Source organism: Macrosteles quadrilineatus, unplaced genomic scaffold (genome assembly GCF_028750875.1).
Source record: "Macrosteles quadrilineatus isolate MER2022 unplaced genomic scaffold, UCM_ALF_1.0 Scaffold_3__2_contigs__length_128488019, whole genome shotgun sequence".
Classification (NCBI taxonomy): Eukaryota; Metazoa; Arthropoda; class Insecta; order Hemiptera; family Cicadellidae; genus Macrosteles; species Macrosteles quadrilineatus.
In genome coordinates this window covers 128,225,128-128,247,944 of record NW_026542596.1, presented here as the reverse complement: position 1 = coordinate 128,247,944, position 22,817 = coordinate 128,225,128, and the positions used below count along the sequence as shown (strand labels likewise).

At 35.6% G+C, this 22,817-nt stretch overlaps 2 protein-coding genes across 4 annotated transcripts in view; both read right to left on the bottom strand.

Moving 5' to 3' along the window:
* Window positions 1-20: 20 nt before the first annotated feature.
* Window positions 21-11,780, bottom strand: LOC128990494 (arylsulfatase I-like). Its single transcript, XM_054412868.1, has 9 exons — window positions 11,647-11,780; window positions 10,576-10,735; window positions 9,533-9,756; window positions 8,555-8,789; window positions 7,799-7,956; window positions 5,935-6,091; window positions 4,368-4,508; window positions 3,263-3,451; window positions 21-1,427 (listed from the first exon to the last, which is right to left on the bottom strand). The coding sequence occupies exons 1-9, from the start codon at window positions 11,731-11,733 to the stop codon at window positions 1,180-1,182; spliced, it is 1,599 nt and encodes a 532-aa protein (XP_054268843.1). The 5' UTR covers window positions 11,734-11,780; the 3' UTR covers window positions 21-1,179.
* A 6,242-nt stretch (window positions 11,781-18,022) lies between these two features.
* The window catches only part of LOC128989990 (protein THEM6-like), a 44,915-nt gene continuing 40,120 nt past the window's right edge, over window positions 18,023-22,817 (bottom strand). For all 3 annotated transcript variants that reach the window (XM_054412181.1, XM_054412182.1, XM_054412183.1), the window contains 2 exons: window positions 20,919-21,133; window positions 18,023-20,025 (listed from right to left, as the gene is read on the bottom strand). In XM_054412181.1, coding sequence (XP_054268156.1) covers window positions 19,765-20,025; window positions 20,919-21,133 — 476 coding nt within the window. In that variant the 3' untranslated portion in view covers window positions 18,023-19,764. The remainder of the gene's footprint in view (window positions 20,026-20,918; window positions 21,134-22,817) is intronic.

Sequence of the window (22,817 nt, the reverse complement as noted above, 5' to 3'; positions counted from 1 at the left end):
ATGAGGTAAAAAATAAATGATCTTCTTTTCATTTTTATACCATGCAGTGTAAACCAGAGATAGTAATTCTGAGAATTTTATTCTGAATGTTAAAAAAATTTAAACTGAAAATGTATTATATTGTTACAGTTAAAAAAGAATTTAAATGTTTATTTCACTGAAAAGACATTATCTATGTATAACATGTTTACAATATACAAATAAATTTTATACAGGTCAATTGTCTTCAATTTTCTTTTTTTTAAGAACCTCATCAGTTACGATTTAAGACATTCAAGGCTTTATAAGTTTTTACTTGACAGCAATACTTCACCAGAGATCATCCGAGCAGATCCTCTAATAATACTTTTTATACTTTTTCGCTCACTCACACAGGTAAAGGCGCCACAATAGTTACAAATAAATTAAAATTCTAATGTGGCCAGCAGAGACAATATATAAGGATTATAAGTTCAAGGTTGGGTCATCAAAGAATTCATTCTAGAGAAAAACCCCTTCTTCAAAAGCAAAGGAGCTTGCTTGTATGTTCCAGCGGGTAGATGACAAATTATGCACTTTGAGTGAGAGTTTATTTAACATTTTATATGACATAAAAATAACTAGAACTTTGTTTAATTTAACTCAAACAAAACCTGGAGATTTTTGGGTTCCCACAGCTTCTTGTGTTGTGGTGTGGTGTAGATTTCGCAAGTAAATTCCATCAGGACATTAGGCTTTAATTGGTGTGAGATTAAAAGTTATTAAATTAACACTAACTTACTTAAGCAGAACTAATTAAAAAAAGTTATGTTTTAAAACGACTTGATAACAAAACTTAACGATACAAAATACTACACATTTGCATTTTCTTGCACACATATTGAAGGTAAGGTATAGTCATTTATACATCTAGAATTCCACTTTCTACTGGTACATTTACCTCTTTACCTTTATTTACCTAGATAAATGTCTTTCCGATCTTTCAATCCTGTATTTTAATTTGCCTTGCTTCTCTTTCTAACTAAAGTTGATCTCTAACTCTAACATTCAGGGCCGTACGCAGATCGGTTTTTCCGGACAATTTTACGGGGGCCCCAGGACGGGCTCCGCCAAACAAATACTTCAAGGGAAGGGGGGCCCAGCCCAATATTTTTTACCCGGTCCTGCTAAAGCTGGGTAGAGCCCTGAACATACTCCGTTCTAAGAATTTGAAGATAAAAAATCCCCCCAAGTAGTCCAAGTTCCATTCCAAAGATTAGGGTAGCTGCGGGGGTCACGGGGCTTGTTACAGGGCTTGACGTGATGAAACCCCTTCAGCAGGTGGGTCAATCGAGTCACAACATCAGGGTTCCTCAGGGCCATGTTCTTCTGCTCGCAAGGGTCGGCCAAAATGTTGAACAAACATGGAGCTCGCATCGACCGACACTTGTCTTTTTTGGATTTCTTACCTGCAAAAAATTAAACATTTTAATCCCTTTTTAAATGAGAAATATATTCAGTAATTACCCTATTAAATTTTTTTTAAATATGTATAACAAAAATATTTTTTTCCTACAGTCACCCGACAAAGTTGGCTTTCTTGTACTGTTTATAGTACAGAAAAATGCTAATTGCTGCATATTTATACTTTGCCGTACGGTTTATACTTTGTCGTACGGTTTATACTTTGCCGCACATCAGGATTCCAACGAAACAACACAAAACAGCGTGGTTCTATTATGCACGTAATCCGTGTACGCTTGGAAATAGGTTGGCAACACTTAAACATAATAATACTATGAGCAGCTGATTGACTATTATAACTTCGATTTAAACTGTCATTTCGTGTTTATAGTTTCGGTATTTCTGAACTTTCTGGACTTTTCTTTTAAACGTTTTTAAAACATTCCTACGATCTTAATAAACAAGAAAATACCTTTAAAGCATTTTTTTAGGCGCAGAAACCACTTCAAATTACAAAAACATACGGAACTATATTCTCAAAACGCGGAGCACATTTCTTGCCGAGGAAAAATAGCGGAGTGATACGGACCGCGGGTACTACTTTCTCTAGGGCACCATTTGTGTTGCCAGCTGAACCTAAAAACGTGTTGCATAGTGTTTGAAAGACTAATTATTTATATGCTTTATAGTGACTGTAGCAAAAATATTATGTGTAACTCGAGTGAAAAAGGCCTTTGCTGCACTCGAGATCATTCAGCACTCTTGCATGCGCTCGTGCGTAAACATTGCTCTCATGTGCAGCAAAGTGCCACTTTCACCACTAGTTACACAAATAACTATTTCATCACTCTCTATTCGAAAATAGCAAATTTCCATACAGCTCATATACAGCTGTAAGTTATGTAATAACTCAAATCAAAATGGGATAATCTTTGAAAATCATCAATTTCCATACACCAAAAACAAATACTGTAGTGCGGTCAGCTGACTTTTCATTACTTTCCCTACGCAAACAATACTTTGCCTGACATCAACAAAGTTACAACTGAAGTTCCCGGTTAACTCAAATGTAGTTTTGTTTTCATGGTGATAAAAAGTATCGTTCAATACTTGTCACGAAAGTCCCATTTCGGGGCGAGATAGTGTTTGACATGCAAGTCGAAGACGAGGGTGCGAAATGGGTCACTTTCGTGACTAGAGAAATATACTATTAAATGTCTTTTTAAATATATTTTTAAGGAGCAAATTTTCTGATCAAAAGCTTATCATACAATTATGTTTTATAATATTATTATTAAGGTCGTACAGTTGGAAGTTTTTAGTTTATCTTAGGCAGAGATATTCTTTATAATACTAAAAGCACCATCAATTATTGATACAAATTATAAATTGATTTTCTTCTGACAAGAACCCTCTCACCATAGAACACAATATCTTTATACTTTTATGTTGTTACAAATACTGAGATAAATGTTACAAATCATAGGAAATGATCTGAGAAGAATCATACAGAATAGAAAATTTGACACAGAAGGAAGTCAAAAACCTAAAAAACATAGATGGAGGAACAAGTGAGTGATGTGAATAGGAAGATGCCAAAGTAGAAGCCATAAACAAGTATTGATGGTAGTGCATTGGTGAGGCCAAATATCACGTTGAACAATGTGTTGCCATCGAAGGAAGAGAAAAACATTAAAATTTTATTAACCGATCTAATAAAGCCACAAATATAATATAAACAAAAATTTCAATATTGAAAAATTCCTCACTCTAAACTGGACAAATTTTCTGAAAATTTTAGAAATTTAGTATGTAAAATACTTATTACTGTGATACTTGCCTCTAGTTTTAGTACAGTGCACAGTTGCTTCATTCCTTAGCCTAAGAACGACAGAGTCATCAGGCACAGAAAAGGGTGTAGTCTGTACTGCCTGGCCTACTAGACTGCTTCTTACTTGGCTCATGTTGTATTGAAGATTTGATGTTACTCTCCCGAACCATCCATCATACTTGCCTCCATGGACTCTTCCTGTCAAGCCAAAATAGGATATCATATTTTCTTTCACACAACCATCATAAACATTTCCCATTGTTTTTGTGCTGTGCTTGTGATAAACTTTTCTTGTTATTTCACCTTAGTTAAAACTAACTCTTTTGAATGTTAACAACCAAACTAAAGAAGGTTATTTATTTATTAAAATAAAACCAGAAATAATGCTTTCATACTCGAAAGTTGATTTAAGATGTCGAGTTAAAATAAAGAGGTATCGGTGATATAAAAAAGCTTTTTAAGTGACAGTAGATATTTATTCAGGTATCATTTAGACAATTATGCATCTGTTGGAGGTTTAGTGAACCAATTCGTAGAAAGATAATCCGTAAGTCAATGAAGGAATGAAAATTCCTCTTCAGACCAGTTTTAGATACAGTAGACTTTCTCTTATCCGGACACCTTTTCTTTTAACTGGACATCGGTTTAACCGACTCGGTGGAAAGGACATCTCTTTAACCAGACAATTTTTATCAGCACATCGTTTAAACCGGACTAGATCGGCAGGAAGTGGGCGGTACTGAAACGACTGTTCTCGTGGGAAAGATTTGAGATCAGTGATCACATGTCTAATTACAATGCTCTCCTAAATTTAATTCAAATACTGTATACAGTATGCATTCCAATGGTCCGTTTTAACGAGTTTTTGGGGACGTCGGTTTAACCACAAAACCGTTATCCAGACTGGCCTCGGTCCCGAGGAGTCCTGATAAGAGGAAGTCTACTGTACCTTCCCATCCAACCTTGTCCTTCTTTCCTCTCAAGATTTCCAACGAGGAAAGCAGATCCAGTAACAAAATTCAACACATTTTTCTATTCCTAATTTTAACCACTTAACCTTTATAACACTTTTTTAAGGCATTCATAAAATTCATGCTTGTATTACGATTCATACCTACAACAAGTTTCCATTCCCCATCTCTGACAGCTGCGATGTTCCTGATTGGATCAATGTTATGCAGCATTGTTGTGTATGGGGGGTCTGATTGATTGTTTAGAGCAGACCACTGGCTCACTCCGTCCAACTGACTATGGGCTGCAAAATATATCCACAACTTTGTAAAAGAGAAATTCATAAAACAATAAAAGCTTACAAAATTGAGCAAAATACAAGTGGATATACCATATAAAAAAATGTATTTGAAATATATGATTTGTAATGTATAAGTTTAACTGTGAGCCACTATCATGTAGCCTACACAGAATTGCACTCCACTGAGGTTCTTCCAAACGTTGAGCAGTGATTTGTTGACGCTCGTCGCTCCTGCTCAAGACGATCGGCCCCTTGTTCTTCATTTTGCTGGGCCATATGATCTGAAATTATTTATCTACTTTTATTATTCAATTCGCAACTTGACTGAGATATTTGTAAGATGTATAAGCTGGTTGGAACTGGCTCGGTTGTAGACTAAGAAATCAAATTTTTTCCTGAGGATCGATTGTAGCTTCTCTCCCTTGTAGATTCTGTATATTATTTTCACTTCCAAGGTCTTTCGTGTTTCATTCTTAATCTTGAAAAAAACACTAAAATGTATACTGTACCTAATGAATCAAAACTAAATATAACTGATATGATAGGTTACGTACCTTTTTTTATTCCGTCTTCAGTCCTAATATAGTCAAAGGGTGACTAGTTTCAGGTCAGAAATGACCCATTTTCAAACCCATTTTCATCAAATTGATTGGTCCAAAATCCGACAGAAGTCTTCGTTATTAGGTACAAACACATGTCGACACATAAAGTTCACACATTTACGACACAAAGCACATTTAATGAAAGTAGCCGGCTACATTTTTATAAGAGACACACTGTGTTCCGTCGTGTCCGCAGTGCTACCTGCGTCAGTGTGTCTCTTATAAAAATGTAGCCGGCTACTTTCATTAAATGTGCTTTGTGTCGTAAATGTGTGAACTTTATGTGTCGACATGTGTTTGTACCTAATAACGAAGACTTCTGTCGGATTTTGGACCAATCAATTTGATGAAAATGGGTTTGAAAATGGGTCATTTCTTACCCGAAACTAGTCACCCTTTGACTATATTAGGACTGAAGACGGAATAAAAAAGGTACGTAACCTATCATATCATTCTACATCAGTCCTGGTGGCAATAATGTTTAAATATAACTACCTTTAAAATGTTTGGTCCAAAATAATCAATACAATTTTTTGTTTACACATCAAATCAAGTGATGATAATAAAAATAACCTGAATCAGCTGTTTTGGTTAACTGCAGCTACAAAGAGGTATTGACGATGGGTACTTTCAAGGGCTGTAGGACGGTAACTGGATTTTTCCAGCCTTGTGACCAACTTCAATTGATTTATCATGGCCAAATAATACTCGTACTCCACATTAGAGAATGAAATCTAAAATCCTCCGACAGAAAAAAGAGTTTGCCCGTCATTGCTCAAAATTTGTATAATGATTCTATTGAGACCAATTTAATCAATGGTACCAACCCAATGTTTGGTTGCCAACTCCTGCAGCCTCCAGTAATGTAGGCAGCCAGTCCTGTACATTGACCAGGCCTCTGTGAACTCTGGGAGTTGACTTCAGTAGAGGACTCCAGATAACTCCAACACTCCGCACTCCACCCTCCCACAGCGTGTCCTTGCCCTGAAGAAGAATTGTTCTTGAACCTATTTTCCGTTACTAAAGGTAGTAATGAATACAATGATACTGTATATACAGGGTGAATAAAAAGTCAAGAATCCACGTCTAATATTTTTCTAAGTAATTATACAGAGATATACTTTTGGTGGTCATGCAAACTTAACAGGAAGTATAATTTTATGATTTTGAAAATTTTAAGTCTCCTTCAAAAATGGGGATTTTGGACTTTACATACAGATATAAAATTGCTGCTTAAATCTTTTAGTAGGTACCAATACTACAAAGGGATTTTATGACATACTAGCTGTACCCGCGGGCTTTGCCCCGTTTAACTTCATAAGTGAGCTCGTTCGCATGGCTCAATCACGTCCTGGTTGAACCCGCGGGCTTTGCCCCGTTTAACTTCATAAGTGAGCTCGTTCGCATGGCTCAATCACGTCCTGGTTGAAGTTTGTTCACTACGCTCACTCACTTTTAGGTTAGAGCTCGTTCGCTGCGCTCACTTGCCTTCAGGTTAGCTCGTTCACTACGCTAACTCGCCTCCAGGTTGAAGTTCGTTCGCAGCGCTCACTCACCTTTTGGTTGCAAATTAGCTGTTGTCATAAATGTAAAAGAAATAATAGTGCTGCACCCTGTTGGTAATCCTTGTAACTTTAATGCTATTGAACATCATAGAACAGAACCAACTTGTTTAATTGAAACAGCTGTTAAGATTCATTAATTCCTTTTAAATATGAGTACTCATAAGGTTAAAATGGGAAACTCCAGAGCCACTGGGGCGGAGCCCAGAGGTCGGAGGGTAAAATCCTTTCTTAGTTAGCGTCTACTACCCAAAAGGAAGATGCCTGCCAAGTTTCAGGTTCCTAGGTCTTATGGTTTCTGAGATTTCGTGATGAGTGAGTGAATGGTATTTGAGCTTTATATATATAGACTAGCTGTAACACGCGGGCTTTGCCCCGTTTAACTTCTTAATTTTCAAGATGATCTCGTTCGCATGGCTCAATCACATCCTGGTTGAAGTTCGTTCGCTACGCTCACTCACCTTTAGGTTGGAGCTCGTTCGCTGCGCTCACTTGCCTTCAGGTAAGCTCGTTCGCTATGCTAACACGCCTCGAGGTTGAAGTTCGTTCGCTATGCTCACTCACCTTTTGGTTGCAAAATAGCTGTTGTCATAAATTTAAAAAAATAATAGTGCTGCACCCTGTTGGTAATCCTTGTAACTTTAATGCTATTGAACATCATAGAACAAAACCAACTTGTTTAATTGAAACAGCTGTTAGGGAAACTCCAGAGCCACTGGGGCGGAGCCCAGAGGTCGGAGGGTAAAATCCTTTCTTAGTGAGCGTCTACTACCCAAAAGGAAGATGCCTGCCAAGTTTCAGGTTCCTAGGTCTCATGGTGTCTGAGATTTCGTGAGTGAGTGAGTGAATGAATGATTCAGTGGTATTTGAGCTTTATATATATAGATTGGGACTCTGTTCTGTTTATTCTAGGAAGATTTACTAACAAAATATTACTTAAACTGGCAGTAATATTTTTGTTAATAAATCTTCCTAGTATAAACAGAACAGAGTCCCAATATGTTATAAAATCCGTTTGTAGTATTGGTACCTTCTAAAAGATATAAGCAGCAATTTTACATCGGTACGTAACGTCATTGACTATTGGATACTGAAGTTGTATTGATAATCAAAGGTAATGTCTACTTACTCCCTTAAGAGGCCAGTTAGAAGCCGCATTGCCATTATAGTTGTTAGTAGCACCTCCGTTGTCAGAGAGAAATAATATGATGGTGTTGTTCAACATACTTTTACTTTTCATTGCTTCCATCACTTTCCCAACAGATTCGTCCACCTTGGTCACCATAGCTGAAATAGGTTAAACAAAATGTTACATTCACTTTTTAGCATACCCTACACAAATTTGATCTTGACCCTTTTGAACGCCATAAAACATAGGGTGGGAAAAAGTCCTAGGACAGATGAATGTGTTAAAAAGTTTAATAAAGATTAAGCAACAATACCTATAGAACTAAGCTATACTGGTCATAAAATACTATTTTTACCAAATTATTCAGTAATACCATTGACTAAATACCCTACCTCCTCAGGGGGACTAGGAGTCAGAAGGAAATTTTTAACGTAAGCATGCCATACAATGCCGTTCAAAGATGTCTTGAATTGCAATGCAATGATACCCTACCTCCTAAGTTCTGTACCCACTAGAATTCAGAAAATCACAAATGTTAGCATAGGTTGATATGCACATCAAGTTAAAGATCTTTATTAGTAAAATTCAATGCTGCAAATTTGAGCCAATAGAATAACTGTGTCGAAAATGGCAGCCGTTCAAAAATTCTAAGTCAAACTAGAAGTCAGACTGGCTACAACTTTACACAAGTTAGATATAAACTTCTATTAGTTGTGAAACTTAATGTGTAATAGAGGGAGTCATTGATATCCTCACCAGCATATATTCGTCTCTTGCGCTCCGCAATGTGCTTGACTGAGTCTACAGCGTCCCGAGGCGCCTGCAGTGGAGCGTGAGGCGCCGTGTGAGAGAGGTACAAGAACAGAGGCTTTGAGACATCATGGTCTTGGATAACAGACTCAGCCTCTCTGGTGAACAAGTCAGCTGAGAATGTGTTCCGTCCATCCCATGAAACATTCAGCCCCCTGTGCAGGTCATAGCCGGGATGGTTCTAATCATCAGAATTGAATTAGGGGATTTTTTCATTTGTAATAATGTGGAATATTATGTATTGAACTATAAACTCTGTGAAAAAGAATATAAAATTTTACAAAGCACTTTCATCTTTAGAGCGCTGTTTAATTAAACATTGGAGTTATAATGTTGGCTCACACAAAATTTGACCATCATTGTCATTGGGAGTGTATGGTGTGTCTATAGTTCAGCATTCAAAGTCAGCCATATTGAATTGTACTTTTGAATACCATGATAATCTAATTTTTCCTACCTGAACAGCTATGTATTTAGACCACTGGTCTGTTCAATGAGAGCAAAGGATTGTTTGGCTAAGTCACATAATTAAGTAGTGAGCGAGTAGAAATATTATGGAAATGGCTGGTCTCAATATGGAATGTCTTCCTTATCAGTTACAAATTTGAGAATCGTTAGAAGTAGACATTTACATTACCATGTTAAAGCTTGATTAATTTTGTTACCAACAGAGTGTGTTGGTCAATTCCCAAATACAGATTTTGTTTTAATAATGCTCTATTTTTAATGAAGCCAAAGTGAAAATAAACATAGTTTTACAACATATTGCTTCTTTTCTTGCCTTCATCAAATATGATATGCCAAAAACCAAAGGAGATATTACATTTAAAATGTGATACTGTGTGAGTGACACTTTCAACTAATTAAATTTGAATAAAATATGTCTATACTATGTTCATAAACAAATGTTGACTCATCACCTACATCATCCGTCATGTAAGTGAAGTGGTTCTGGTGTCCTAACCAAGTGCCGTAATGTGAGTCAAATCCTCTTCTGGTTGGAGTATAGTCTGCCTTGTAGAAGCCGAGGTGCCATTTGCCCACTGCTCGACTAACATAGCCCTCCGACCTGAGGTACTGAGGCAACAGTCGATCCTCTAGTGGTAACCCCCACGGCTGAGGAGCGTAGATAACATCATGCTGCATACCTGGGTAGAACAGTTACAACACCTAAATGCTTACAAGTTACAACTTAATGTTTACATATTTCAATTTAGAGTAAAAACAAAGTTGGAATGCTTTCAAATACAATTTGGCTATTATTTTATTCCTGTAGTTTTTGCTCAAAAAAGACTCAAGGCCATGATTTTTATTTGTAGAGTAAAGTGGCGGCAGCTAGCTTACCTTAGAAGAAGTACAGGTAGATAGAAACATAAATGTGACATATAAAGCACACAAAGTTTCATTCCCTAGAGACTTTTCAAGTATATACAAAGAGATGAGTTCATGAAGTAGTCAAAAAATGTCCATTTTATTTACACTTGAAAAGTCCCTCAGGGGACGAAATACTAATTGTGTGCACTTGAAAGCTATTTAAGTTGATTGAATCTATTTCCTGGCCTGAGGTGTTTCACAAAGGCAACCCGTCAAACAATTTTACATCTTGATTGTTACAATTTGAACAGCTGACACAGGAATTTAAATATACAAATTCAGGTGCTACAACAATGAATTAAGTTGGGGCTAAACCCAATAAACCCTCTGTATTTGACCATAGCCAAAAATAATTATAGACCGACAGCGGTGCTGCGGTTACCATATGTTCTGGCGTCCACCGCTAGGACTGCCGTGTAGTTACAGCGCACACCTCTGCAGCGTCTACTGGTAACATATGGCAAGGAGCCAACGAATCAAACACCGAGCGTGCTCTAGTGGCACAACACGGAATCTTCCTTTGGCAGTCTATGTTTATTCTGTTTGTCTATTAGACTAACCATAATATCAATCAAAGTCGAATAATTTCTCACCATTACTGATGGGGTGTCTGCCAGTAAGCAGGGCAGCCCTGGCTGGTGTACAGATAGGCTGAGAGTAGTAGTCCTGTAGAATGACACCAGAGTATGCTAGGGCATCAATGTTGGGTGTCTGGAACTGGTCTGACCCATGGAAACTGACATCGTTCCATCCCTGAAAACACAATGTAGAAAAATCTGTAAAAGGACTAAAGCCTTGACATTCTATTGCTTATCAAGAGAATGTAAATAAAGGGTGAGAAATACCACACACTCCAGGTAGAACACTGCATGCCACATCGTCACATTCAATAAGGTTTTTTGTCCTAGGACGCTTGGCAGCCCGGGATTGTTTTTCACATTACTACTTCCTGGACCTAGAGGTTGTGTCATTATCTCTATTGATGATTTGGCGGGATTTGGACCTGGGACCTCAGGAACAAAAGTCCCGCACTCTACGACTAGACCAGTGTACAATTCATGCGTTCAGATACACCATTGTGCTGAGGTAATTTAATGTATGGTGTACTGTACATTTCATGTTTACTCTTTTTTGACCAAACTGTTTGAAGACATTTGATAATACTCACTTTCATTTATACGTGGAATTATAACAATTAATGGAAATTAACTGAAATTAACTCATTCATGTCTGTACATTAAATTACACCAACATTGGATTCCTTTTTGAAGTCTCTTGACTGACTTTTCAAGGTTTCAAGATCTGCTTTTCTCAAACACTTTTATCACAGAATTAGGAGAAATCTATGTTAGGTATACGTGTAATTTACAACCATATCTGCAATCTATATAGATTTTACACTCATTGCCTCAACTTGTTCCTCTTGATCCATTATTGAAAAAAATTTAAAACTAGTTTTCATTTGGAATCATCACAGTTTTCCTCCTTTTATTATCGATATAAAACCTATAAGTTAAATCGTTCGCAACAAGAGATAAACAATACAAGTAATTTGTTTACAACAAAATGCAATGTTTGTGTAATTGCATTGCATGCTACACTGAGTATCTACCTATAAATACTAAAAGCATTATAAATATCTAAAGATATTGATTCAGACTTACCAAGTCATCAGCTAAAATTATCACTATGTGTGGAGCACTCAAACATTTTGTGATCAGAACTAAAATAGAAGAAATTGTCAAGTACATGATGAGAAGTGAGATGCTCTCTCCCAACCTCTAGGTCAACATCAACTGAACTGTGAACGGATGTTTGCTGAACAGGCTAGGTAGGCACACAAGGCTTCATTCTCGGAAAGGAAAAGCCTTAGATAAAGTTGCATGTTATCAGACAGTAAACTTCTGTTTATAATCTGTATAGTACGAAATCCCAGATACTTTTAAAAGCATTTTTATTGTCAACAGTAAGTGGGCACTCGGAGTTGTATACTTAATTATCATTTAAGATGTTGAGAACTGATATTCAGGAGATTGCAGTACCAGTACTGCCAATTATTTCACAAGAGATATCTTCAAACACATCACCTTTATATCGGTGAAGTAGCCCTTTAATAAACTAACTAAGAGGATATCAGGGTATTTTCCTTGACACAAGACATTACTTCAGAATTATTACCTGCTCCAACACTAGACCATAACAGATACAAATTGGGAAGACGGCAGTGGTGTAGTTGTAAATTTAAAAGCACAGGAAGGCTCACCTATGTAGTGGTAAACGGGTCTCCTATCAATATATAGGTTCTTTGAAAAAGCAGAGCGGGAACCGAACCCATGCGTTCCCGCTCCACTACACCACTGAGAGACAGATTATTAAACCTGAAACCAAACCAAATAGTAAATTTTTCAAAACAATTATAACTGATAAATCAACTGATTCTTTAAAATCCCGCATTGAAGCATGTAAACCCAATAAGAAAAATTTTCAAAACTCGTATTACAATTGTTGTGTAACAATTTTAAAACATTTTGATTTTAACTTCATATTGCAACAATTTTAATATAAGATTGAAACAATTTTAAAATTGTTTAACAATCAGTTTTTTTTCTGTTAAAAAAATAAGTTTTAATACAATTTGTAACTATTTTACAACAATGTTAATATTGTTTAGCAATCAGTTTTTTCCAATTTAAAAAAATAAGTTTTAATACAAGCTGTAACTATTTTACAACAATTTTAAAATTGTTAAACATTTGCAGTTAAAAAAACTAGTTTTAATACAAGCTGTAACTATTTTACAACAATTTTAAAATTGTTTTATTCTTAGTTTTTTTATAAACAATTTTAAAACAATGTTTAAATTGTTTACAATTAGTCCAGTGAATAGAGGTATGTTAACTTACAAACGGTCCGGTAAGTCTAAATTTTTTATATGTTGTCTAGGATGGTAAGTAGGTGTTTAAAACAAAAAATGCACAATTCTCCCCCCTCCGCCATATTGAAAAATCGAAAAAATCTGTACTTTCTGGAGATTTTCGCCTATACAGTAGAGTCCCGCAAACTCGGCGTAATTTGGACTGGAAGGGTGCCGAGTTTGTGAAATGCCGGATTATCGGGAACTAGGGTTAAAAATAAGAACAATACAATTTTTAAGCCTTTTAGCTGCCTTCTTTATTTATAGTTATATTACAAGTCAGGATTAAGTCATCAGATATAGTACAACAAGTCCTTGGTACAAGTTGCGAATGATTTGACTTGAGCTGGCTTGAGTCCATGTTTAACTCTGACTCAAAAAATCACTAATTTTCTGAGCCAGGTGATGGCCGAGTTATCCAGACTGCCGGGTTATCGAGTGCCGAGTTTGCGGGACTCTACTGTATCTCCGTTTTGGTGCGTTTTAGTGAAAGATATGCAATTTCAATGTTGTAGACTTTTAATTTCCTATAATATAAGTATAAAAATTTAATTCTAAGACTTATGGATACGAAAATACTTAATATTTTTTACAATAAAACATCAATTTTTTTGTTATTTTGTCAAATCTCTATTAGTCCAAGCAAACTAAAAAAACTGACACAGGGAAAGGTTAAAAAAATTGCAAGAAAACGTTTTATGGTTTTATTTTGTAGTGTTGGGTCTGCAGAGTGACATCCTAAAGGTTGCCAAAAATCGGTCCACAGAAAACCTCCTATAATCTCGATTAAAAATGGCGGCTTTTTCCAACATTGGACAAATTTGAAAAAGATATGCCACATGCATATTTCATTCAAAATTTTTGAGATATTGACTTGGGACGACCACTGATGTTTATTGGGTGGGTAGTACTTCATTTCGATAGGGAACTCAATTTTGGCCGCCATCTTGGATCCGCCATATTGGATATAAATAAAAAAATTAAATGTAATGATAACGTTGTGACACATCATTATAAACTAGATTTTCACGCTGATTTCAATGCCGAAATCCGTTTTTTAATATCTGTTTACGTATGGTTAATATCTGATTACGCCATATCTGTTATACTTATATTATAAGAGAATTAATTGTCTACAACATTGACATTACATATCTTTCGCTAAGATGCACCAAAACGGAGATATAGGCGAAAATCTCTAGAAAGTACCGATTTTTTTATTTTTCAATATGGCGGAGGGGGGAGAATTGTGCATTTTTCGTTTTAAACATTAGACTTACCGGACCGTTTGTAAGTTAACCCCCCTTTTTCGGTCTCTATTTACTGCACTAAATACTATTTAACAATTGTTTGTGTAGTTCTTAAAAAAACAAGTTTCAACAATTTTAAAATAAATGTTTATATTGTTTGATTATTTATGTTTAATCTTAATTAATGGGTTGTATCCCTTTTTGGCCGTTTTTAAATTTGCTTGCATTTAATTTTAATATATACTAGATAAATAGGTGTTATCAATAGTGTTTAAATAACAGCCTATAATGTTTAAATTTTTTAATTGAAAATGAAATGAAGTTGGAAAAGTACCTATTAAAATATGTAAAAATTATGTTTATTGTACAGGTAAAGCATAGAAATAAAATAATTCTTCTTAAAAATAATATTTTTTAAATATAATACAATTCTTTATAATTTTGTAGTAGTTATTACATTATGAATATTGAATTAGGCCTACTTGAATAGATAAATTCATAATGCATAAGTTACCATTCATTGTGATAGTTGTGATACTAGATACAGTGATGGAACACCTGCTTAACATATAATAATAATAATGCAAATATTTTTGTTGTTTTTTTTTCAGTTATTGGAGCAAATTTTTAGTAGTTGAACAATTTAAGGGGGGTAGATGAATTAATCATATAACAATAATTATGATAACATTAGCAATGTTAATTAATTCATCTACATTCAAATACCGGTATCCTCCTCATCTCCCAGAAAATCAATTCAACAACTTGAGGTCTAAACATAATCATAGATCAAAAGTATTAAGTATTGCAACCATTGCAACTGTCCGCTCCTCTTTTACCAATTGAAAACATAAATGATCAACAACCACAAATAGCTCAGAGGTAAGGTAAGGGGGTTCATGGTCTGGTGGTCCTGGGCTCAAGACCCGTGGTGGGGCAAGATAATTTTGATTCTAGTTTTTTCTCAAAATTTGTTTTTATGAACTATTTAATCAAAATGCTCAACTGATATATATGCATTTCATACAAAATCTTTATTATTTCGCCTTTAGGAATATGCCCATGGCATGGTTGGTCCTATGTGAAAACAGTTTTTAACTTGTTGCAAAGTCAATTTTTAAATTGTTGTAAAAACAGTTTAAAAATTGTTGTAAAATTGTTGCAATGTAGTTGTAAAACAATTTTTGAACTATTTTAAATTTTGCCGGTTGTCAACTATACTCATATTAATAACAGTTTTAATATAAGTTTAAAATTGATATTAAAACAATTGTTTCTCGTTTTTCTGCTACTTGGGAAGTTTCTTTCTGATAACAATTCTCTTCCTACCAAAACTACAGGCATCATCAAATATGTATTCCAAAAATATTGGATATGTTTACACACTATTTACAAGACGGCGAGGATATGTAAAATAAGTCACAATGGGAACAACTGATTTTTCTCTCTCCTACCAAACTAAAGCTTACTTTTACTGAAACAGAGCCGAGCCTTAGGTGGTGCAGGGACCAGAGCAAATATTCAGAGCGGGGCCCAGAGCAAACATTCAGAGCAGGGCCCAGAGCAAACATTCAGAGCAGGGCCCAGAGCAAACATTTAGAGCGGGGCCCAGAGCAAACATTTAGAGTGGGGCCCAGAGCAAACATTCAGAGCGGGCCCCTACTTCTAAAAAGATGGTATTGCAAAAATACTGATTAACAAAAATAAAAATATCACTATACAATAAAGTAAAACCTCTACTATAACCGTTACCCTCGAGACCGGGAGCAAATAGAAGGATAGCAAAAATCCCGTTATAAACCTGTGCTGAGGGTAGATTTAAAAGGTTTTGAAAGAAATGAAATCCTGTACAAGTGAATAATAAATACTTGTATTAAATTTCTTACATACGAATTGTCGGTACGGTATGTAATTGAAGGCCATATAATTGACGATTTATCATTAATCAATAATATACCAATCTACTTTACTTGTTCAATGTTTGTACAAAGAAATGAAATCACATTCTAAAATAATCTATGTAATGTAGCTGGATGACAGATAACAGAGAGTGGCGGTTAATACAGGTTCTTCTGTACAGTATTATACTTATACTCACCCCCCATAATTTCCTCTATCACAAATTTAAAATTTAAATTTGTTTTTCCTTAAATTTAAGTTAAAATAAAAATCACAATATGGAACGTGTACAATAAAATCTGTTCCCACTGTCACTTAATTTATTTTTAATCAGTTATCATTAATTTTACAAATGGATTTTAAAACTGTCAACACCCTACTAGCAGCAATGTGACCATCTTTAAACCAATATATCAATATACCAATCTACTTAGAACACTCCCGGGTATATGACCATCTTTGAACCAATATAGGATTGATTAACCAATCTACTTAGAACACTCCCGGGTACATGACCATCTTTGAACCAATATAGGATTGATTAACCAATCTACTTAGAACACTCCCGGGTATATGACCATCTTTGAACCAATATAGGATTGATTAACCAATCTACTTAGAACACTCCCAGGTACATGACCATCTTTGCACCAATATAGGATTGATTAACCAATCTACTTAGAACACTCCCGGGTACATGACCATCTTTGAACCAATATAGGATTGATTAACCAATCTACTTAGAACACTCCCGGGTATATGACCATCTTTGAACCAATATAGGATTGATTAACCAATCTACTTACAACACTCCCGGGTATATGACCATCTTTGAACCAATATAGGATTGATTAACCAATCTACTTAGAACACTCCCGGGTATATGACCATCTTTGAACAAATATAGGATTGATTAACCAATCTACTTAGAACACTCCCGGGTACATGACCATCTTTGAACCAATATAGGATTGATTAACCAATCTACTTAGAACACTCCCGGGTACATGACCATCTTTGAACCAATATAGGATTGATTAACCAATCTACTTAGAACACTCCCGGGTACATGACCATCTTTGAACCAATATAGGATTGATTAACCAATCTACTTAGAACACTCCCAGGTACATGACCATCTTTGAACCAATATAGGATTGATTAACCAATCTACTTAGAACACTCCCGGGTATATGACCATCTTTGAACCAATATAGGATTGATTAACCAATCTACTTAGAACACTCCCGGGTATATGGCCATCTTTGAACCAATATAGGATTGATTAACCAATCTACTTAGAACACTCCCGGGTACATGACCATCTTTGAACCAATATCGGATTGATTAACCAATCTACTTAGAACACTCCCGGGTATATGGCCATCTTTGAACCAATATAGGATTGATTAACCAATCTACTTAGAACACTCCCGGGTATATGACCATTTTTGAACCAATATATGATTGATTAACCAATCTACTTAGAACACTCCCGGGTACATGACCATCTTTGAACCAATATAGGATTGATTAACCAATCTACTTAGAACACTCCCGGGTACATGACCATCTTTGAACCAATATAGGATTGATTAACCAATCTACTTAGAACACTCCCGGGTACATGACCATCTTTGAACCAATATAGGATTGATTAACCAATCTACTTAGAACACTCCCGGGTATATGACCATCTTTGAACCAATATAGGATTGATTAACCAATCTACTTAGAACACTCCCAGGTACATGACCATCTTTGAACCAATATAGGATTGATTAACCAATCTACTTAGAACACTCCTGGGTACATGACCATCTTTGAACCAATATAGGATTGATTAACCAATCTACTTAGAACACTCCCGGGTACATAGTTGAGAGAGTGGTACGAAATGATGGTTTTCATAACTGTGAAATCCAGTTTAACAAGGGTTCATCTTTCTGAAATAAAAGCCCCATTGAAACTGTAAACTTTTATTATAAATAACATGTAATCAACATGTAAATGTCTTTAAAGATAAAAAAAAAATAGAAACAGTAGAAAGTACATTTCGTAACAGCAGACAATTTAATAAAGCTCAAAGCAAAATGTTGATATATATTTATACTACCCATACAATTTAGAAGTATATACAAACATCCTAACACATTATGATTTCAAATCACCTAAACTAATTAGAGTGTCATGGAAAATATCCAACATCTCTTACTCGTCAATAAAACATCAGACGAATAATGCTAACTTATAACTATTTTTGTCACTTAATAAGTTTGATCACAAGCTAAATGGTATCTTGATCTAATAGAAAATGATTTGATTTGATGTAGCCTATACTTACTGGAGTGTCCACTGACACAAAGAAATTAGTAATAATAGAACCATGATTTGATTAATCAAACTTTCCAATACAATAGAGGATAAAAATATTTGGAGTATACAGTATTGTTTCCAAGTACCAAACTCAAACTTATAAATTTCAATGAACATGAGTTCAATATTGGAAACATAATTATTACGGTAGTTTATTTTTTATATCATAAAAGATATAACTATCTTTTTATTGATTGTACCATCTGAATAGAAGAAAAACATTCCCTAAGTAGTTGGTTTTCCTCAGACAAAAATAAACAGACTGAAAAGGGTTAAAGTTCTGATACGGCAAATTATTAAAAATGTGTGTGAATAGGCTGCAGTAAGCCTATAATTTTGATTCAAGAGTTTTTGTTGTGTTTGGAACCATATATGCTACAGTTTTCTATCACTTCAGTCTTTAAAAACTTAAATAAAACAACAAATTTGATTCTATGGAAGAGCATGAGTCAAATTTCAATGTATAACAGATATAGCTAGAAGAATATGGTCTTGGAACGTGAAGTTCCATCAAGGCATTTTACAACTTACAACACGTTATTTTAGAATGACTAGTGTAACAGTCCAATGAAAGGAAATATTCTCTAACTACTATAGTCACCATGTTGATCTCCTTACATGGTTCTATGATAAATAAACACTAAAGTATGTACAAATTTGTTTTTTTTTACAATTCTCTAACTTATATATATAACCACAGCATTAAGTAACATTAGGTCTACATTTAACAATAACATTATTTAAATGTCCAAGTTGAATCTACAAGTTTGTCAACATTAGATACCGTACAGATTCATGGGTACCCAATAGAGAAAAAAGTACTTCCGTTCCTTAGCTCTTTAGCTATAAGGTGAAAGTGTCACAATATAATCAAGAGTAATGTAAAACTACTCTAAAAACTGAGTTTAAAATTACAAAATAATAATTGATAACCATAATTGATAACCAAATTTGAATCAGCACTACATAGTGCATAAGGAAATATGGAAATTGATAATCTTTTGTCAAATTGTATTCCAAATTATACCTTTGTTTTTCAAAGCTTTAACAAAACTGAAAAAATAACGGCTTCGAACGATTTAAACAATTTTACCAAAGCATCTCACATTACATTCAAAGCTTTAAAATATTTTATATTTTAAGTCTAAAATCCTTACATATAAAATCATTAAAAACACTTCAAAGGACAGAATAACACAAACATTTAAGTACACTGTATCATAGTGCATTGCAGAGTTTTAAGACCTTAAAATCACTTTGTCCGATTCTCTCTGAGAGAGTTTATCACAACACTTTCACATGTCGATGGTCACTTCTTCCTTGTCAGGAAGGTCCAACCGAGGTCAGCATCCGTTGCGGAGATTTGCAGAGGAGATCTCGTTAGACTCGTTCCATCGGAGCACCTCCAAAGGACACTCGGGCTTCTCCAGCCCTCTCTCGGGATCTGCCGCTTTGGCTCCGTTGGATAACAACTCTGTCATGACATCCTCCGCAGAGACATTGATCAGCCTTTGGCGACACAGCGCGATCGCTCTCACAAACTCGTCCTTGGGCGTGATGAACCTGTGCTCCATGTAGATGGAGTTCTGGTCCCAATAGACGATCTGCAAGTTGAGAAACATATTAATGCAAGAAATGTGACAATAAGACTTCAATCACTGAAAGGAAGATTGTAAGGAGAATACTGTCAAAGGGTTGCAATTTGTTTTTAAGAGGTTGGCGGTCTCTTTTAACCTTGCATGCCCGTCCACATAGACTACAGATCTGTGTGTAGAACGTATCCAGCAAAGCAAGGGGTGAGCCGGTACAGTACGAAGGTGAAATGTACTGATAAACTGTTTTCGGCAGTGACCAAGGATCCGAACCCACGACATCGCTGCCTTGGGCCCGAAGTCCACGACACTACTGACTCTGCCACTGACTCACCACCCTTTGGTTAGGCGGATACCCTTAGTCACCCAACAAAAACTAGGATCACCTGAGAGTTCTTGGGGAGTTTGCGCTTTTATTTAGATAAGAGTGATCCATTGGGTAAAAATAGAAAAATATTTCTGGCTAAAAATGTAGAGTGTGCGAGGTAGTTATATTTCACTGTCAGATGATTGAAATAAATACATGAGCACACTTAACTTTGGAATGAATAACTCCTAACAATTTTATGTGCTGGCAAAATACTCTTTATGGCAATAATGATGAGATCTCTTTTCTTTATAAAATTGTAAGTAAATCTGAGTCTTTTCCAAACAATGGGATTCATACATTTACCAAATTACAAACAATGCAAAATCAATTAACAAACTTGGTTGAATCATTAGATTGTTTATGTGCTATGAAGTCATGGATGGTAATGAACGGTTTTTATTTAAATACAAATAAACTATAAGATTGCATATTGCATACACAACTAGTATCCAAGTTACTTCCGTGAATTTCACACACTCACGATTCACAGATTCATAATCTTCACACACACATTTAAGAGAAGTTGAGCCCCTACCTTGGAGGTAATCGTGTAAACGGAGAAGGGACGCACAAACCGTCGGTACCGGATGGTACATGCCCCTTGGACAACGGCCCCACCTTTGGCACGAATGGTACGGTACAAGTCTGTCCTCTCGTAGAAGTCCACTCTGGCAAAGTCCAACTCTCGTAAATACCTTGCATTGTTCATATGGTACAGCAGTGTATCCACATCCGTACTCAGGCACACACCTGGAATATTTTCATTCATGTAACAGTTTGCAGCATTACAAATAGTTCAAATTTTGGGTGCAGAATTTGGTAAATTGATTGTTTGCTATAATATTTGCCAAAAATATAACACTCTTTTTTGGCACAGTGCAATGGGTGCTAAAATGTTATGCATGGAGGTCAGTAATTAGTTTATCGTAAACTGTTTTGATTATTGTCCATAATGAATACAGTATTTACATTCAGTTTGCCAACGCCTGCAGTTCGAACACAGATATAGATAGCATGAGCTTACGTTAATGTACTGCAGTATGTATCAGCGTTTGAGCAGGAGCCAAGTCCATATTGCGACTGTAACGAGTTGGCGAACTGTTTTACTGCTCCAATTTTTATAGCAAATGTTTTCGCTAATGTGAAATTTTCTAAGTTACTTAGCTTTGTAATAATAGCTTTCTGTGAATCTGTGTTGCGAAATTCAAAAGATAAAATTGTAAATGATTAAAAATGTACGAAATGTCACTATTTTATTTTAAAATTGTAATAAGATGATACGTGGACTATTTTAAATTATAATAATGACAATGATAAAAGTTTGGACTGGTGTTAGAAGAGGAATATTACTTTGTTACTAATTAATCAGTGTTGTTAATATTTATGTGTTTTTAATAGACAATATAGTCAATATAGTTTTACCCTCAAGCTCATCATCAAAATATTCCTTTATTGATTTTTAAGAAATCATTATTTCCTAATTTGGCTAAATCCCTATGTTTTAGAACATACTGTATCATAAACATGTGCCTATCCTTACTATCAAATAATATGTTTTGTTATCAAATAACGATACAAGATAGTCTTTGAACTAAAGACTCTGTTACAGCAGTATTCTATTCAATTAGGCAACTATGATTAACATGCAACAAATGTTAGCGGTCGAGGCCGTACATGAGGTCAAGTACACACGCCCGTCCTGTACATGTACACGTACATACCATGTGTACAACGTACAAGAATAGGGCAAGAGTGAAACATAAAATCTCGGTGTGTCAGTTTCGTGAAGAATCTAGAAGGGGTATATCATTGACTATATAACACTACTAGCTGACCCGGCGAACTTCGTATCGCCTAAGTTATAGGTTTCCCCTAAGACAGACCGATGGAAAGAAAGTACCGTTACGTTTAATTTTCAAGATGATCTCGTTCGCATCGCTCAATCACGTCCTGGTTGAAGTTCGTTCGCTACGCTCACTCACCTTTGGGTTGGAGCTCGTTCGCTACGCTCACTCACCTTTAGGTTGGAGCTCGTTCGCTGCGCTCACTTGCCTTCAGGTTAGCTCGTTCGCTACGCTAACTCGCCTCCAGGTTGAAGTTCGTTCGCTACGCTCTCTCACCTTTTGGTTGCAAATTAGCTGTTGTCATAAATGTAAAAGAAATAATAGTGCTGCACCCTGTTGGTAATCCTTGTAACTTTAATGCTATTGAACATCACAGAACAGAACCAACTTGTTTAATTGAAACAGCTGTTAAGATTCATTAATTCCATTTCTCATAAGGTTAACATGGGAAACTCCAGAGCCACTGGGGCGGAGCCCTTTTAACGAAACGGGAAATAGTTTACGTCCGATTCGCATACCTACAGAATTTACACACCAAATTTCATAACGATCGGTGAAGTCGTTCCGGAGGAGTTTGCAGACAAACACTG

What these genes read in the sequence shown, in the direction of transcription:
- LOC128990494 (XM_054412868.1), bottom strand. Translation starts at nt 11,733, where the DNA reads ATGTACTTGACAATTTCTTCTATTTTAGTTCTGATCACAAAATGTTTG. An exon ending in TAATTTTAGCTGATGACTTG is followed by an intron (nt 10,736 to 11,646) that starts GTAAGTCTGAAT and finishes TTGTGTTTTCAG; the next exon opens with GGATGGAACGATGTCAGTTT. An exon ending in CAGACACCCCATCAGTAATG is followed by an intron (nt 9,757 to 10,575) that starts GTGAGAAATTAT and finishes TGTTCTACCCAG; the next exon opens with GTATGCAGCATGATGTTATC.